This window comes from Dama dama, chromosome 14, assembly GCF_033118175.1.
Source record: "Dama dama isolate Ldn47 chromosome 14, ASM3311817v1, whole genome shotgun sequence".
Taxonomy (NCBI): domain Eukaryota; kingdom Metazoa; phylum Chordata; class Mammalia; order Artiodactyla; family Cervidae; genus Dama; species Dama dama.
This window is the reverse complement of record NC_083694.1, coordinates 67,476,944-67,495,359: the sequence shown is the minus strand read 5'-3', so window position 1 is coordinate 67,495,359 and position 18,416 is coordinate 67,476,944. Positions and strand designations below refer to the sequence as shown.

The 18,416-nt window shown below is 42.5% G+C and overlaps 1 protein-coding gene across 2 annotated transcripts in view; it reads left to right on the top strand.

The window, feature by feature from the left end:
• DTL (denticleless E3 ubiquitin protein ligase homolog) overlaps positions 1-8,515 on the top strand; it is a 48,964-nt gene extending 40,449 nt beyond the window's left edge. For both annotated transcript variants that reach the window (XM_061161001.1, XM_061161002.1), the window contains 2 exons: positions 3,879-4,711; positions 6,532-8,515. In XM_061161001.1, coding sequence (XP_061016984.1) covers positions 3,879-4,711; positions 6,532-6,630 — 932 coding nt within the window. In that variant the 3' untranslated portion in view covers positions 6,631-8,515. The remainder of the gene's footprint in view (positions 1-3,878; positions 4,712-6,531) is intronic.
• The last annotated feature ends 9,901 nt before the right edge of the window (positions 8,516-18,416 follow it).

Genomic DNA, 18,416 nt, shown 5'->3' with positions numbered 1-18,416 from the left:
TTTAAATGTTCCATAGTTTACCTAGCTTTTCTCTTGTAGTTAAACATTTTATTTCCAATGTCTGGGGGGGAGGGGGTTTTCTAAATTTAGGGTCTTCATTTCCCATTAAAATAGATTCCCAGAGGTGAAATCTCTGTGTTAATGACTATAAACATTTTTGAAGAAAAATATGTTTTCTTTTAACTAGGTATTTCTAGTGTGTCATTAATTATTCTTAGTTTTGGAAACTAAGTCACAAAAAAGTTACATATGTTGATCAAATTTGTGCCATATTAATAACATTTAGCCATTATTAAGTATTAGCATAGTTGTTCTAAAGACCTACTTGTATTATCTCATTTATTAGTAATTCCCCAAACAACCAAACCTGAAGCTCAAGGAACTTAGATTTGCTTAAAGTCACCCAGCTGTGAAGTTACAGTAGAACCAATTCAAACCCTTGCAGTCTGATTCTAAAGCCCTTGCCTGTAGTACCGCCTCCTTTAGAACCCACCTCAAGAGTTTAGATGAAGACTGGTCCAGGAATTAGACCTAGATTTCTCTGTTTCTGGGTCATGCTAGAGTTACTATGAAGAGCACCAGAGAGCAACAGCTTGACACAGGGACCAAAGGCTGGTGCACTGGCCATTCAGCTCTTTAAGCCAATTCCCAGCCAGTTGGCTGTTGCTAATCACACTGCCATTTTGAAAATTGCATTCCTTTGCTTGCCCAAGCCTCTGATTGCCACCCCAACCCTTCACTGCTGTCCTGGATTGCCTGTCTTCTCTTTTGGCCCTTTTAACTTACTAACTGGCAGGCCCTAAATCGCAACACACAGCCCCATTCCCTTCTGTCCTACTTTTCCCAGTCAGCACCTGCTCCAAGACTTGCTATTCCTTCACTGTTTGAGCCAGCGATCTCAGCACTGTCAGGCCAAGGGGTTCTCTATCCTGTCTGTGCATCAGAACCACTTGTGGAGCTTTTAAACAATTTGTATGCCTCAAGAAATTGTTAAATACGCCTAGGGTAGGGACCAAGTACCTGTATTATCATAAAGCTCCAAATGAGTCCAATATGCAGCCATATTGAGAACCTCTGGTCTAAGTATCACTGAGTGAAAAGACGATTATCTTAAAAAGAAGGAATGTTAGCTGTTCTATCTCAAGTGCTTACTGTAGACTTATACGTCAAACACAGTACTTACAGAATCTGTTCTTTGATGCCTGGAACTTGACCCTCATCCTGTCAGCAGTAATGAAATTTAACAAACATTGTTTAATAATTCCTTGCTAGGAACTACAGCGGCACTAGACCTAAAAATGAATAAATCATTATCACTTGCCCTCTGGATGCTCGTAGTCTAATCCAGGAGGCAGAGCTACAAAAACTATAGTATATTGTAAACATTTCGCCCAGCTATGTAAACAAAAGGCTTTGAGAACTTGCTTCCTATGGGAGAGGAGGAAAGACGTTTGTGAAATCTTCACAAAGGAGTTAATAACATTGTCATCAGAGCCTGGAAACATGAGAGTTTTTGCCTGGAAAAGAAGGAGTAGACTTGGCAGGAAAACCACGTGAACAGAGAGATGTTACAGTGCACACAGCTTTTTCAGGAAGCTGCACGTAGTCTCCTGTAACAGGATCCTCAGGGGGCAGAGCCTGTGATCAGACGGAGAAGGAAGGGTGGGGCCAGATGGCAAACCCTTCTAAAGAAAGAAGCTACAAATGGACTGATGATTAGTAAACTCTCTAATTCCGCAAAGGAACCTACATTCATGAAGCTTTTAGGGCAGTAGCCCAGTCTGTGCCACCATGTCATCAGATATCACGCAGCACTTAGGGTCCGTAGGAGTTGGGGATGAAACTACTAACGGCATGCTGTCTTTTAAGTCTAAAGGTCAATGTAGTGACTTATATACAGCTGTTAAAAAGATTGTATTGCATCTAAGTGTACTTCTATGAAGAGGTGTAAAGAGAAAAAGGATGTTCAGAAAAAAGAGAAAATTGCAGAATGTGTATGTGTGTATAATCTTTTTTAAGTATGATATACATATGCCTTTGTGAGTGCTAATAGGTACACAGAAACTAGTGGAATACACAGGAGCATAAGAGTGAAATGAGATGGTTGAAAAGAGGACCTTGTACTTTTTATCTTATTCCCCTCTGTAGCTGTTCAGAGGAGGAAAGAAAGAAAAAGAGAAGAAAATTGAATGATAACATCCTGAAGAGGATACAGCTTTTCACATATCAGATTTTCCATTGGCCTTTAGTAGACACTTCAGATTTCTGCCACTAAAGTGTCAGAAACATATTTGGTGTGTCCCTGGCCCAACTTTTCCTTCTCCCTGAATCCTGCCTTAGAATCTGCATGCCGTAAGACCCATGGTATTTTAGGACTTTGTGCCCTAAACATACTCTTCAGCTCAACTGAATGGAGCTGATAACAGTAGGGGCTGTGCATTGACTGTGAACCTGCACTGAAAAGTGAAGCAAAACTATTTCTTTTCTCCGGAAATAGTAACCATACTCGGGCTCTAGAACGTGAATGAGAGCCACCACCAGACGCTGCATGGACAGGTCCTAATCGTTAACTCCCCTGCTACAGCTTGTCAGAATGACATGGGGCTTTCCAGTGGTGATCTTTGTCGAAGAAGCCGTATCACTTTGTAAACATACCGTTGATGAGAAAAGTTTAGACAAAGTCAGTTTGTAGAACTTCTCTGTCTCAAAGCTAGGCTGTTTGAGTAGAGAAAAGCAGAAGGTAAAATGTACAGGAAAACTAACTGACCAGAGTTAGGACTTGTGTCTATTTGCATATAAATACAACTAAGTAGTTAAACTGAATTAAACATCAGAGTTGTAATTCGAAGACTGGGTAACTGAGAAATAAATGCCCTTTCCTTGTTATTTGAAGACAGGAACCCTATTTCAGAAATCTGGAAAGCTCAGGAGAGTGAGAAAATATAATGTCTGGGTCGGGTCCTCAGGAGGAAGAAGCATGGTTTATGAGAATTTGCCTGAAGTACTAGTCATGGCCTGGAAACAAGGGGCAGGACAGATGGAGAAGAGTTCTACCCACAGTTTGATTTGTTTTGCATCACATTTTGGAAATGTTCTTTGGCATTCTTTGGCTTGTGGAAAATCATAAATTGTATATTAAGGTGTAAGGCACACAAGGCCTGATAACCTTAACAAGTAATTGATGGGATTACTTTATGTGGAGATTAAAAGCTGTCTCCATTTAATAGATGTGAAAACTGAGGCCAAAAAGGTGAATGGTTGTATCCAAGTGACATAGTAAGTGATTGTGCTGGATTGGAGACCTGTGCACTCCTGACATGCGGTGCCTCTCGGGCCCAGCATTGCTGAGAAGCATCACAGAAATACTAAGAGCAGTGCTACTTATGGAAAACAGTGTCATTAACAACCCTGATGTCTTACTGTTACCTTAGAATAGAGGACTTTGTAGCTGTTAAAAATGGTACAGGTCAGTGTCACTGTGGGAAACGTTCACGATACATTAAGAAGCAGGTTACTAAGTGTCTTGTACATCATGGTCCCATTTTTGTATAGAAAAGCTTGAGAGATATCATGCATAAGTATATGCATAAGTATAAAAAATGGTCCACCTGGATACTTTAAAATTTTTCTTTCTCTGTATTTTCTAGACATTTACAAGCATATGTTTTACAACAGGGTGTTTGGGGGGCTGGCAGTTAGGAAATGGGAAGAAAAATGCTAAAAGGGGTCTGAGAAGAATCAAATGATTTATGTGATCTACACTGGGAAATCAAGTCCTGGATGATTAAGATAGCTATCGGAATAATTTTCTTTGATGAGAACTCCAGGATATTATGTAGCTTTCACCTCTGATTTTTGTGACCTCTTTGGTTTCTCAGTGACAGTGCCCAGCAGCCAGAACACTCCGGCCAAAGCACCCAGAGTAAAGAGCAGTCCATGCACCTCCTCCCCGTCATCAGCAGCCTGTGCTCCGAGCTGCGCCGGGGACCTGCCCCTCCCTTCAAATACTCCCACCTTCTCTCTTAAGACCCCTCCTGCCAAGGCCCGGTCTCCCATCAGCAGAAGAGGCTCCATGTCCTCTGTCTCTCCCAAGCCACCCTCATCTTTCAAGATGTCCATTAGAAACTGGATGACCCGAACGGCTTCCTTATCACCACCCATCACTCCGCCTGCTTCCGAAACCAAGATCGCGTCTCCCAGAAAAGCCCTCATACCTGTGAGCCTGAAATCATCCCAGGCAGTGGCTTGCTCTGAGTCTAGAAATAGAGTAAAAAGGAGGCTAGACTCCAGTTGTCTGGAGAATGTGAAACAAAAGTGTGTAAAGAGTTGCAGCTGTGTGACTGAACTTGATGATCCCGTTGAAAAGCTTCATTTGGATCTGTGCTGCCTTGCTGGTACCCAGGAAGACCTTGGTAAGGACTCGCTAGGTCCTACCAAACCGAGCAAGATCGAAGGAGCTAGTATGAGTGTCTCTGAGCCTCCTTCTCCTGCCAGTCCTTATGCTTCAGAAGGCTGTGGAACGCTACCTCTTCCTTTGGGATCTTGTGGAGAAGGCTCTGAAGTGGTAGGCAAAGAGAATAGCTCCCCAGAGAATAAAAACTGGTTATTGGCCATGGCAGCCAAACGGAAGGCGGAGAATTCATCTCCACGAAGTCCATCGTCCCAGACCCCCAATCCCAGGAGACAGAGTGGAAAGACTTCTCCAGGCCCGGTAAGTTGGCAGCGATAGAAAATGCATTTCCTAACTTGGCCAGGGCAGGCACAGATGCCTTCTCAGAAGTCAGAATGCTTTTTTTTTTTAAGTAAATCTATTTATTCCTAGGATCACCAGGTTTAGTACATAAAAATATAGGACAAATACTGCATGGGACATATTTATACTAAAAATTTTTCATACTGCAATGTTATTTGTTGCTTGAATTTCAAATGTAACTGCATGTGTCCTGTATTTTCTTTGGCAATCCTATTTACTCCAATTAAAACCCCTTCTGTCAAAGTCCATACCCCTCAGCCCCTTTGCCTAATTCTTCAAAGCTGCCTTCGTCCTCTAAGCTATCAATTCAAAAATAACTTCCTTCTTTGTTTGACATTATTCCCTCCCACAACCCCTTGCTTTTTAAAAATTTGCCTCACTACCCCCCAGCTCCTGCAACCTCTTTTTATAGATTTCCCTCCCCTTTTTATAGAGAAAGCTATAATTCATGAACAAGTTGCCAACATCCACAAATAGATTTTCAGTTTGTAATTACAGCTTATGATTATTTAAAATAAAGCAAAATTAAGATACTTATAAAGCACTTCTAGGTGCAAAATCCTTCTAGAGTTAGAGTTTTTTCTCAGTCTTTTATGATCATCTTGCTCACACTGGTATTTTTGGCAATTCACCTGTATCCGCCTTTTTTTAAACATCTTAATTTTACCTATCTTTTCATTTAACTTAGATAATTTAAAAAACAGATATTGATGGCAGAAATAGCTTAGTGAACCTTGAAAAGCAAGTGACTCATAATGATGGAGGCAGAAGTAGCTGTGAGCATTGGGTGAGCTGCGGGTACCAGTCAAAGAGAATAGAAACCTTCTGCTACTCAGGTTGCAAGTTAAGGATGGAGGCAGATTAAGGAAGTTTCTCCTATAGCTCTTTCTGTGTTAGGGAAAAGGTGGAAGAATGAAACGTGATCCAGGTATCATGACCAGTAAGAACTGCCCTTATAAAGGGCAGAGATTGGATAACCTTAGGCCAGTACTAATTTAACGGATGTTCATAACCCCCTCCTACTGTCAATAAGCTTATCCCCTAATTTTAGGAAAGATAAGCTAGAAATATTTTAAAGAGTACTTCAAACACAAACTCCAAGGCCTTGCTATAAAGGGGGAAAAAAGGCTGTAAGGAGTCTTTCTTCTCTCAAAATTCGCACCATAGGTAATCTTTGCCCCTAGCCAAAATTCTATTTTTTTTCAAGGGAGCTGGTCTGAGTTATGTGTTAACAGAAAAACAATTTCAATAAAAAATTATTTTCATGAATGTGTACATCTTAAGGGCATTTTAAAAAATAGTCTGCTCATCTAAGATATTTCTGGCTTTATAATTTCAATCTTTTGAAGCTAAAGTTTCTTTAAAACATTTTCCTCTTTATGTATATGTTGATAAAGACTTCAGAAAAGGGTAGTATCTGCCATTTGAAATACCTATCTTGTTTGTAAATTTGGAAGGGTTATTTACTCATTTATTTCAAAGAGAATGGTAATTGTAACCTCTTTGGTTCCTATTATGAGGCGTAACTGGTAAATATTTTCCATTCACATGAAAAATCTATGTTTTCCTTTCATGCATGCTGCCTTTAGTTTTTCTATATTTGGTACAAATCAACCAAAAGAGACATTGCCATCAAAGTAATTGAGAGTGAAATCTGGCTGGCTACATAAGCACATTTCCAGGCATCCTAACTTAAAATACCCATAGTGATAACTTGCTGAGGTAATATCTGAACTTTATCTTAGAAAATCTCTAAAATCTGAACTTTCTTCTTTTAGGTCACCATTACTCCCAGCTCCATGCGGAAAATCTGTACATATTTCCATAGGAAGTCCCAAGATGACTTCTGTAGTCCAGAACAGTCAACAGAATTATAGATTCTCATCTGAGTGAGTTAACTGAAGCTTGACTCATTAAAACAGGATAAAAAATTCAAGAGTGACTCTGTAACTCTGGTTTTAAGAAAGCTACCATTTTTTCATTTTTAGTGAAAATCGTTTCGACTCCGAAGTTTACCTAGTCTGGTTCTACTACCGTAGTGTATGTGCAGCTTCCTCAGAGTGAACACTTTGTTTAAATTTCATAAAGTAAGTTTGCCACTCTGTAACATTTTGAATGAGTAGTCTTTTAAATTATGCATCTTCTGTACAATAATGACATCCCAGTTTGTAGAGGCAAAAAAAAAAAAAACAAGTCTTGTCTCTTCCTGCTCTGAGACCTTCTGTACACAGCTGAAAGCCTCTGCTGGCCGCAGCAGGAGGCCTGTCTGTGAAGGTCCACTGCTGAAGGGGACCCTGGGTCTCTGCTGCCTCTAACACATTAATACAGTTTCATATAAAATATATAACCTTTTCACTACGTTTTTGTGGATTTTTAAAGTATGTGGTTAAATATGATTTTTAGATAAGTACATTTATATTGATTCCGTGTTAAATACAATCTCTTAAGTTAAAATTGTCTTTATTTTAAAAACAGCGATAAATGTCAGCTTGTTGGCGAAACTAGAACACTAGCAATGTTTGTCTTTTCTCCCCCCAGATATATATCCCGTATATGATCTGAGGTTCTCACATTTTTACTAAGCAATCTACTGCGTTTCCAACCCAACTTCACGTTATGTTTTTTGACATTTCCTGGAGGAAGATGTTTATAAAATCAGTAGTCATATACTGAAGCTGGGGTTTGAATTTAGTCTTCGGTTTTTTAGGGGCTGCTACTTTTTTTTTAAAAAAAGCTTATCAAATTTTAAGAAAAAGTATTGGATTTCTTATTGATATTTTTTTTAAAGTGTAGATAGTTCCTATACTGAAAATCCAGGACCTAAAAATTAAATCTTCGCTTTAACTTGATCTTTTGGATTCTCTTCATATACTAAAAAGCAGTGATTGTCTAGTAGAGCCCTGAGCCAAAAAGTCGTGGAATTTTCTCTAGATATTTAACATAGAGAGTATGTAGACGACTCTCAGTTAATAATGTGCAAAATATCTTGACTATCTCTTACCTTAACAGTTATGTATCAGTAAGCTTGAAATGAACCATTGTTTTCTATTTTAGCTCTTTGTAACCTCATAGAAACAAACTCCATGTATTTTCTATGTACTATGTCCTTAAAGGGAGTCCCCTTCCACTCATGAAACTTGATTCATTTTATCCATTTCTCTAACAACTGTGTAGACTTTATTCATATTTTCTCATTTTAAAATGTATTCTTAATTATAACTCTATAATTCCTTTGATTCTTGTAAATTAAGCTATAACTGCGAAAACTACATAGGTCAATTAAGCATGGGTTCTCTTGGTTTTATCCAAGGAGAAAGGTAAATAAAAGGCCACAGAAATGCTGTTTCTGAAACAAAGTATGGCATGGCATTAACTGGATATTTAAGAACTCTAGTTATATTTGATGTTTGGTTTTTGAGTGTTCGACTATGGGAAGGTGTTATTTATGACCAATACCTGCCAATAATGCTGTCTATCTCTCTTGATTTGAAAGCCTGTAACCCATGAAGAAGAGAACTAAAGTAGATGATTTTCTTCTTTGTGTCTCTGCTCATCTCCTGACAGCTCTACTGAGTGAAATGGGGATAAATATGGCTGTCAGAAACTGCTGAGAGTCTAGTGGGTGTAACATTCCCACTTGGAAAACTAGTACTTCAAATAGGTGCTGATGGTCAATGAGCTAAGGTAATGAGCTAATAATTATCCCTACTTGTGTCCCTGTCAGACTTTGAGTTGCTTCTGAATAAAAAGCGTTTTACCTGATCTGATGTTCTTTCCTGAGCTTTTGCCTTAACCTAGAGGCAGTCTGTCTACACAAAAGAACTATAGTAGTAATCAAGAATCCCTTCTACTTGTTCACTGAATAAAATTTGTTTATTCCCAAAACATGATGTAGCTCAGGCTGAAAGAAGTTTTAATACCTCTTGCTTGATCAGACCTTGGGCATTTAAGATGGCTTGGATTACTTGATAAAAGAGGGTGGAGTGATGTAGTTCTTTTTCTAAACAAGTATTTCCAGCCCAAGCTTTTCTATTTGAATACACTCCAAGCACTGTTGCTACAAAGCTGTGTTAGAGTTTCCTTTTGGCTGTTTCAACTGGGGCCCTTAATTTACTTTAGCAAGGGTTGACTAATTAGTCCTTTAAAATGCCTCTTAATCTAGGCTGCACTTTTAACTGGTGATAAAACCATGTGTAGCTGCCTCCATAGGGGTTGCAGAAGGCAGATTCAGCCCACCACCCTTATCCCCAGCCTTAATGACTTAAAATTTTACTAAGACTTTTTTTGGGACACCCGGAATAGGAGGCATTTTTTAAACCTCAACTGTCCAGTATGGATGTCTAGAGATAACTTAGAGAAAGAGAGAGGAATAAGGCTTCCCTGATGGCTTGAGGGGTAAAGAATCTGCCGGCAGTGCAGGAGACACAGGAGATGTAGGTTCAATCCCAGTAGGGAAGATCCCCTAGAGAAGGAAATGGCAATCTGCTCCAGTATTCTTTCTGGAAAACCCCACGAACAGAGGAGCCTGGCAGGCTGCAGTCCAAAGGGTCTCAAAGATTCGGACAAGACTAAGCACGCAGGCACGTTGTGCTCTTGTATAGGTCACACATATCAGTTTAACGTGTTTTTTGAGAACCTGTTGTAGCAGACACACTGTTACCTTAGGTCTGTTTTTCTGCTACTCCTAGTCCCTAGAGGGACTGGACTTCCTCTCACACTGTTCTTAAAGCAAAGGCCCAGCAGCCTCACAGAATCGGTTCCACAGCTATCTGGTGGGGGCACCATTTTACCGAGGTGCTTCGGAAGAGAAGCTGGGAGAGGGTGTCAACTGAGTTACGTCCTCCTGTGGCCGTGGAGCACAGTTCGTCATTCTATGAAGGGCCGAGTCCTGACCCCGCTGAGCATCGCGCCGCTTCCCACACAGGTCTTCAGAGGAGATTCTCTGCCTGCCCTCGGTTTGGGTCATGCCACATCACAGATTAACGGGTTACTCATTAAATTCTTAGGAATTGTGGGAGAACCGGTATTATGCATGAGCTCTTCAGAGGTTGCCTGGAAGTTACAGGCAGGCCAGACAGCAGCGTTTCGTTGGATGTGAAATGAGTCAAATACTTCATTAGATTCAACGCCCAGAATACATGCCCAGCTTGTTACAAGGGACCCACTTTATTGTTTAAAGTGGTAGAAAAACCTGTTTTTATTTCTGAGCTACGTTTGGTGCATGCTGAAAAGTGTAAGGGTCATTAAAGAATGATGTAAGGTGAAGTCAGCCTTTAAAAAATTACTGGGCAGCGTGTTGGGGTCAGTGCGCCTGCAGCAGATAGGTAAAACACAAATGAGAGCTGTTAGATTATTGAAGCACAGGCTTCTTCCATCCCCAAGGCTCCTCCCTCCCACTTTCCTGCTAAGCCAGGGAAGAGGGCTTCAAGGATATATAACCAGGTTCTTTATTTTGAATTTCAAAGGTTTAATACTCCATTTATACTCAATTTCTCTTTAATTTCCTTAACTTGCTACATGCCCTTTCCTGTTTTGACATTCTAATAGTTCAAGCCATTTTGTAGAATATGAATAGCACATTTCAAATGACTTTGATTGGAAGGTATTCAATTCAGCCAACACTTACTTATTCATCACCTGGGTGCCAAGCCCTGTGTGAGGCACCTGGCCTGCATAGTTCTTGCCTTTACTTTAAGTTGTCACAGGAGTCACTTTATCTGTGGCGCTTGGATGGGCCAAAGCCAGCATTTGAGGGACACAGGCAGAGATCAGGTTTTCAAGTCCTTTGAATGAAGTTGTGAGCAGCTATGATGTAGCAAGTGCTGGCTAGATGCTGATTTCCCTGCAACTTCATTCATTGGCCACTTAAACCATCTTTAACTTTTCAGTGAAATGCTATCCTCATGAATGTTTTTGTTTCTTTTTAAGTGTTTTGTTTTTATCTGATAACTTTCTTAAAATATTTATTTGGCTGCACCAGGTCTTAGTTATAGCATGTGGGATCTACTTCCCTGACCAGGATCGAGCCTGGGCCTGCTGCATTCAGAATGTGAAGTCTTAACCACTGGACTATCAGGGAAGTCCCCTCATGCATGTTTCATATATTCTTTACAACCTTGTTAAATAACAGTTAAAAACATGATCTCTAGGCCAAGCTCCAGCTTTGGATTCCAGCCCTCGCTGTGTGACCTTGGACACGTTCCTTAAGCTCTCTGAATCAGTTCCCATGGGCTGTGTGGTTATTACAAGTGCAGCTCCTAGGACAGTGCCTGATAGCACATAATAGCTTAAATTTATTGAATGATTACTGTTAGCTGTTCCCATAAGGTAGTGAGGGCAGGGGTTAACTCTTTTTGATAAACGGACAGGTTTAAGTAACTTCAGTTCTGACTCATTCCTATTCCACTACAGTTGTAATTCTCAAAAGTTACGGGAACTAAATCAGAATCCCCTGGGAAGCTTTAAAAAAAAATGTGGCCTGGGTCTCCTAGTCTTAGCATTTTTCAAAAGGAGCAAAGAGGACTCTGGGGAAAAATTTTCCATTTCCCCACATATTTGGGATTCATGACTCACCAGGTATATACCAGGTTATTTCCTATACTGGCTCAGCCACCGTTTTAAAGAGGCTATCATTTGCAGATCTGTATCCTGAACTCAGCCAAAGACATTGCTCACACCAGGCCCACTCTCCCATTTCCTGAAGGCTGCCCTCATTTTTGCTACATTGTTTAAGATGTGTGCACCTTTAGGGAGGAAGCTGCAGCTGGTCCGCCCTTGGAGCCAAGTCTTAATCGCTTTTTCCCCTATTGTGTTCCCTGGCCAGTGAGAGAGGAGGTGAAGCTCAAAATAGGCCATTCTGCTGTCAGTTGCTCTGATTTTGTAAGAAAGGTAGTCCCTTAACATCTGGCTGAGGAGTATCCTGTAACTCTAGATCCTTTTCCCTCCTTTTAGTGAGATTCTTACCTGGGTTCTTTTTCGAGGCCAGTGGTACTTAACTGCCATTATCACATCAGTGCCAAAACACCAGCCAGGAAGGGTTGACCCTTGGGTGGACAAACAGCGTGGGTTCAGTTGGCACCCAAGTACCAAACTGTGCTGTTGCTGGTGAAGACCCTGGTTCCCAGTTTACAAGAACTTTCTTCTAGTAGAAGCTGGCATCTCCCCCTCTGTAAACAGTCCTCTACGCTGGACCCCTTCATGCGTTTGTGCCACAGTTATCAATTTGGATGAAGATGTTAAGGGTTTTAAAGTCAGAGTCTAAAAGTAATTATACAAATGGACCCTTCCTTAATATATTACCAGACAATATATGTTACTGAAACAGCAAACCATAAATCAACCATCCAGCCTTGCTATATTGACATGAAGTTAGCAAATACTGTCATACATCACGCGATAATCATTCAACACCAGTCTTTCCCTCTTTTTAATTTCTCTTCCACCTTTTTCCCCATCACCTATAGTGTACTCAAACACAACTTTCCAAGAGTTATTTGAAAAGAAGCATTATAGGAATTACTAAGTGTAACAAAAGAGGTTCAGGAACTTAACAATTAAAATCCAATAGGCATCGTTGCCCCTTATAACAGGTCAACATTTGGCCCAACACTTATTGTCAAGTCAGAAGTGCTACTGCCATAAAAGCCTTATTGAATTTTTCTGGCTTTATGTGGAAGTAAGATTCTAAGTCCAGAAACCAATGTCTTCACAAAGGGGTTGACTAGCAGACAAGTTGAAATGAACATTAGTAACTTTCAGTGGAGAAGAGGTTGGTCATAATAAACATTTCTTGGCTCCCTAACTAGGTAATGAGGTATTGGCCTTTAAGTGTTGCAGCTAAAGTATTTGGTTTTGGAAAACTACCTCCTAAAACCAAAAAATGTCAGTGACAAAGTGTAGAATTCTACATGGAGTGCCCGCAGGACTAGGAGAACTACAATGTGGTTTTTTGATGACTAGGAATGGTTTCTGTCCCAGCAAACTCTTCTGTTCAATAAATTGCACACAGACAGGATGGTGTTCAGAGCAGCTTGTTAACCTGAGTTATCCTGTGGTGTCCGCGTGCCTGCCTGTTTACTTTGACAGCATTTCACTTTTACGTGTTGTTTTGGCCAGCTGAATAGTAGATGAAGCCAGGGTTGTGAGTTTGATTCCCAACTGGGCATATTCACTTCACTCTGTACTGTGGCCACAGGCAACGAGCGTGCCACAGGCGTCCCCTAGCCAGCCACCCCACGGAGAGCGCTGGACAGGGTTGAGGCTCAGGATAAGCAGACTCAGAGTCTGTGTCCTCAGGGCACACATCCTGAAGGCATTCTGAATTCCAGTCTTTGCTCAGTTCTCCCTATCTGAAGACCAAGTTTATAAACCTCTTTTAACCAAACTTGTAGACTATTTCATGCAATACACACATAAGTGATGGTAATTGTTACCCACATTTAGGCAGAAACTAAAGCACAAAAGTTCAGTAACTCGCCCAAGGACACCACAGCCAGCAAGTGGCAGCTTGTAGACTGGGCTGACTCAAACGCCCACAGTACTAATTCCCATATTATAATGCCTCACAGAGAAAAGCCTGACCCTGGCCCCTCTATTCATCAAATACATGCTTCCCATTTTGTGCACATTTGAAAGAGAACTCTTGAAATACTCCCAAGACATCCCCTACTTCAGTAATTGAAAAATGACTCCTTGAGAGAGGAAACCATTGTTAACTACAGGAGGAAGGTGATGCTCAAGTCGAGAAGCTTGAGCCACTACCGATAATGTTATTGAGAACACAAGAAGACTGACAAACAGGATCAAAAGCTGGAGAAACAGGAACAAAGGCACAAAAGTTAAAATTCTCTAGGAAAGGAAAAGTGGAGTGCAACTCAAAGGAGGAGAATGAAGGAGGAGCCACATAGCTCACGAGCCAGCTGTTCCACCCATGTCCCAGGGAAGCCCGTTCACTGAGCACATGGACAGCGGTGTTCACGGCAGCGTTGTTTATACTGGAAGCAACCCAAATGTCCATTCACAGTAGAATGGATAAACTAGGATACGCACAACGGAAGACTAACTATAAAATAAAAAGCATGAACTAGCTATACATCACATTATGAATGAATGTTAGAATGTTAAAAGAAGCAAGAATAAAGGAATGCGTACAGTACGATTCCTTTCAAATCGTGTTAAAAAACAGGCGTTACTGAACTAGTATTTGAGGGATAAACATAAGGATGATGAAAGGCAAAACAAAAATATGACTATTACAATAACTTAAGACAGTGCATCCCTCTGGAGGGCTCTGCTTGGTAAGTAATACAGCGGGGAGTGGGGCAGCTTCCTCGGTTATGGCAAGGTTCTATCTTTTGCTCTTGGTGGTGACGTGTGTTTGCTCTAGGGTTATACATTGCATTCATGTTTCATGTACTCTTCTGTACATATTTTATGATTTACAATGTTTAAAGGAATGAAAATGAGATGGTTCTCTAGAGAAGACAGGCAAGAGGTGGGGAGGAGGAAGTTCTAGACAGACTGGAAAATAACAATCACTCAAAGGAAACGAGCTCCTAGGGAAGCCTGTGAGACCTTCTCGATACTTTCTAAGGAAAAAGGAAAATCCTCTGTTCCCCCTAGGCAAAAGGATGGAAAAAGTTGCTTCTACAGGTGCTGTCAGGATTCAGTATATTCGTTCACTTTACTAGAAAAGAACTGAGACTTCAGCAAACAGTGCAGTGGACTCAAACATGGGGCTGGAGTTTTCATAACTGGGACCAAGCCAAGAGTTAAGAGAATCCAGCAGCATTGCAGCCTTTAGCTGCCTGAAAACTCTGTGCTATATACATTTCTTCCTTTCTCCTTCTTCCTCAGTCTTTTGTTTTCTTAACTTTTCCCACAGTCAGTCATCAAATTAAGACAGAAATGGGTCATAGAAATCAAATTCTTATTTTAAAGATGTGGAAACTGGCCTGGGAAAGTAAAGTGAACCAATTTGACCAGCATCACAAAACTAGATAGTGGCAGAATCCGTTCTGGTATCCCACTTTCTTTGCATCACAGTCCTACTCATCTATTAGCCAGTCCCCTAAATACTTGACTGTCCCGCTTCTGTTCGAGGCGTTTCTTCTGACTGGAATAGTGTTCACCCCCTTATGCCTGCCTTTAATATCCTCTTTTTTTTAAGTTCCAGTTCAAACACTCCTCTATACTTTTAAGGGAAGTATATACTTTTATGGGAAGCATTTATAGATTTTCATAATTACGCCTGCCTTCCACTGAACCCCCAGCACCTTTTTTAAACACTAGTGCTTATCACATTTACCTTAGACTTATTTCCATATTTTGATGTCAAACTGGACTCATTCATTCTTGCCTACCCAGTGGTGTGCTAGAGCTGACTCATGAAAGCCAAATATTAAAATATTCAAGAATTTTGTGAGCCGATTGTTAAAATGGTAGCCTGAATCACTGGTGAGAGTATTTACACCTTGGAAGAGACAAAAGCTACAAATCAGGGCCCCTTTTTTCCCCAGAGAGACAGCACATCAAGACATATTTCCCACCACCACTACCACCAACCCCCGTGCTTGCTATAGTGCCCGGCAGAGCAGTTGCAAAAAGCATGAGGAAGAAAGGGAACCAGTGAAAGGACAGACCAAAACGTAAAGAGAATTCCAAAGTGTCTGCTCAGGAGCCTGGAGAAGAGAATTCTTTGAGAACCGGGTAGTTGAATACTCTGGAGAAGTTGATTGTAAGGCCAGCAGGTCTTTGTCCTTCTCCAGAGCCATTCCAGTAGCGTCATAGGGATGAAAGTTGGCCAGACGGGAAAAACGAGTGATTAGAAAAGAAGCAGTCAAGGTAGGTTCCTCTCGAGAGAACCCAGTCTTTCTCCTAGTAAATAGCTATTTGCTGAACACCTAGGGCTTCCCAGGTGGCACTTGTGGTAAAGAACCTGCCTGCCAGTGAGGAGACACAAGAGATGCGGGTTTGATCCCTGGGTCGGGAAGATCCCCTAGAGGAGGGCACGGCAACCCATCGCAGTAAAATTGCCTAGAGAATCCCATGGACAGAGGCGCCTGGTAGGCTGCAGTCCATGGGGTCACAGAGAGTCGGACACGACTGAAGTGGCTTAGCACATACTACGCATCAGTCATTGCACTAAGCAGAAGTGACAAAGGCCTGTCCGCAAGCTGCTCCCAGTCTCCTAGGGCAGACAAGGAATGGACGCGGTGTGCTAAGGTCTCTGCTGAAGGCATGATGGGTGGGGCACTGGGGCACATCCAGCCGAGCCTGGACATCCAGGGAAAATTTTATTCAAAAGCTGGTGCTGAGTGGAGTCCTGGAGAAGAAAAAATTTCCAGATGGTAAATGATAAAAGAGCATTCCTCATAAAGGAAATAGCAAAATAACATCAACAACGGTCTGAGAGTGTGAGGAAGAGTGCCCGCTGGGGGAACTGGAAATTCCAGTTTCCCTAGGGCTGGAGCAGAGGGAATGTGTCAAGAACAGCAGGAGACGAGGCTGTGGGGGCAGGCAGGGGGCAGGGCGTGAAGGCCCCTACTGCGCCACTAGTTTGGACTCAGAGGCACAGCCCCTGAGTGACCAGGCGGGAGACAGGCACGAGCTGGTGTTTCTTTTAGAAAGGTGATTCTGGTTGCAGCTGGTAAAGAATCCGCCTACAATGCGGGAGACCTGGGTGCAATCCCTGGGTTGAAGATCCCCTGGAGAAAGGAAAGGCTACCCACTCCACTATTCTGGCCTGGAGAATTCCACGGACTGTATAGTCCAGGGGTTGCAAAGAGTTGGACACGACTGAGTGACTTTCACATTCACTTTTCTGGTAGCAGAGTGGAAGGTAGATTAGGAAGTGGGAGGTGGGAGGGGATCACCCCGTTAGGAGCTGATGCAGTAATCTCAGCAGGAGGAGGAATGGGCCTGAAGGAAGCAAGGGCAGTGCAAGCCAGAGGAGAGCACCTATTTGAGAGAGGCTCCAGAGACAGCAGACGTTGGTTTTCTAAGTGGGTAAATGAGAGAAGGAATTGAATGAATCCCAGGATCTGACACTGGCAACTGGTGGATGGTATATCATTTGGGGGGAAGGGATACAGTAGAAAGGACAGGATTATGGGAAAAGACTATTTTCCCGGTAAACCCCTAGTGAATAGTATCAAGTAGAGATGCCCTAGAGGAGGAGTTCCAGAGAGCAGTCTGGGCTGGAAAGAATTTAAGGAGTATTAGGTGTGAAAAGAGCAGTTAATGTGGAGCTTTAGAGAGGAGAGGGCTTCCCAGGTGGCGCTAGTGGTAAAGAACTCTCCTGCCAATGCAGGAGACATGAGACGTGGATTCGATCCCTAGGTCAGGAAGATTCCCTGGAGGAGGGCGTGGCTGCCCACTCCAGTATTCTTGCCTGGAGAGTCCCATGGACAGAGGAGCCTGGTGGCCCACAGTCCATGGGGTCGCAGAGTCAGACAGTGCTGAAGCGACTTAGCACTAGCAGCAGAGAGGAGGCGGGCAGGGAGAACATATAGTGCGGTGGTTCTCAAGCTTGGGTGAACACTCCACCAGTTTGTAATTCAGGGGATCTGAGGTGGGGCCTGAAAAGTTGTACCTTGAACAAGAGGTCAGGTTGATGGTGCTGGTCTGCGAACCATGCTTTGAGGACCATGCTTCTTTGTGTGGAGAGAAGCCCCCATTTCAGGCTGAGTAGAGAAAAAAGCAAACTTCCCTGGTGGCTCAGATGGTAAAGAATCTGCTGGCAATGTGGGAGACCCTGGTTGGATCCCTGGGTTGGGAAGATGCCCTGGAGAAGGGCAAGGCAACCCACTCCAGTATTCTTGCCTGGAGAATTCCATGGACAGAGGAACCTGGTGGGCTACAGTCCATGGAGCCAGAGTCGGACACGACTGAGCGACTAACAGGGAGAAGGAAGAGCTGACAGGAGAGACTGGGAGGGAGGCATTTTAGGAAGAGATGATTCAAGGTAGAGTTTCAAGGAGTAAAACTGAACAATGTTGGGCAAGATGAAGAACAAATAATGTCAATTGCATTTGACAATTTAGAGGGTAATACTGGAGTCGAGGGGCCGTGTCAGGGAGGAGATGGGAGATAGCAAACACAGTTTCCTTTTCTGAGGGGTTTGGCTGAGAAGGGAAGGGAGAAGGTCCGGACCCTGGGCGCAGGGGAATGGTCGTGGTCAGGACGAGATCTGCAGAAGGGAAAGACTGAATACATGTGTGGGCCAGGAGAAAGGAAGCAGGAAAGAGGGAGAGTTTAAAGACGGGAGTGGGGATAACTGATGGAGGCGGGAAGGAAGAGGATCCGGAACACAGGGAGCTTTGCCCTGAGGAGGAAGAACCCTCCCTGTGAGGCCAGAGGGGCCTTCGGGATGCCAGGAAAGGCCAGAAGAATCAGGGGGAGAGTTTTGAAGGCTAGATGTGTCTGGAGGAGGTTTGTGATGTTTGCCAGCCAACGGCAAGGGGCCTTTTCAGAGGCAAGGGGCCATGCTCTGGCTCAGGGTCCCGGAAATGGAGTCTTAGGAGGGATGGCATCAGGGACAGAGACAAACAAGGATGTCATTTAGGAAGCGCCCAGAGAAGCTGCTGCAGTCACCACAGTGCTATGTATAATCTTGAAATAATAAAAATAATTTAAGCTGAAAAAATCAAAACACTAACTCAGA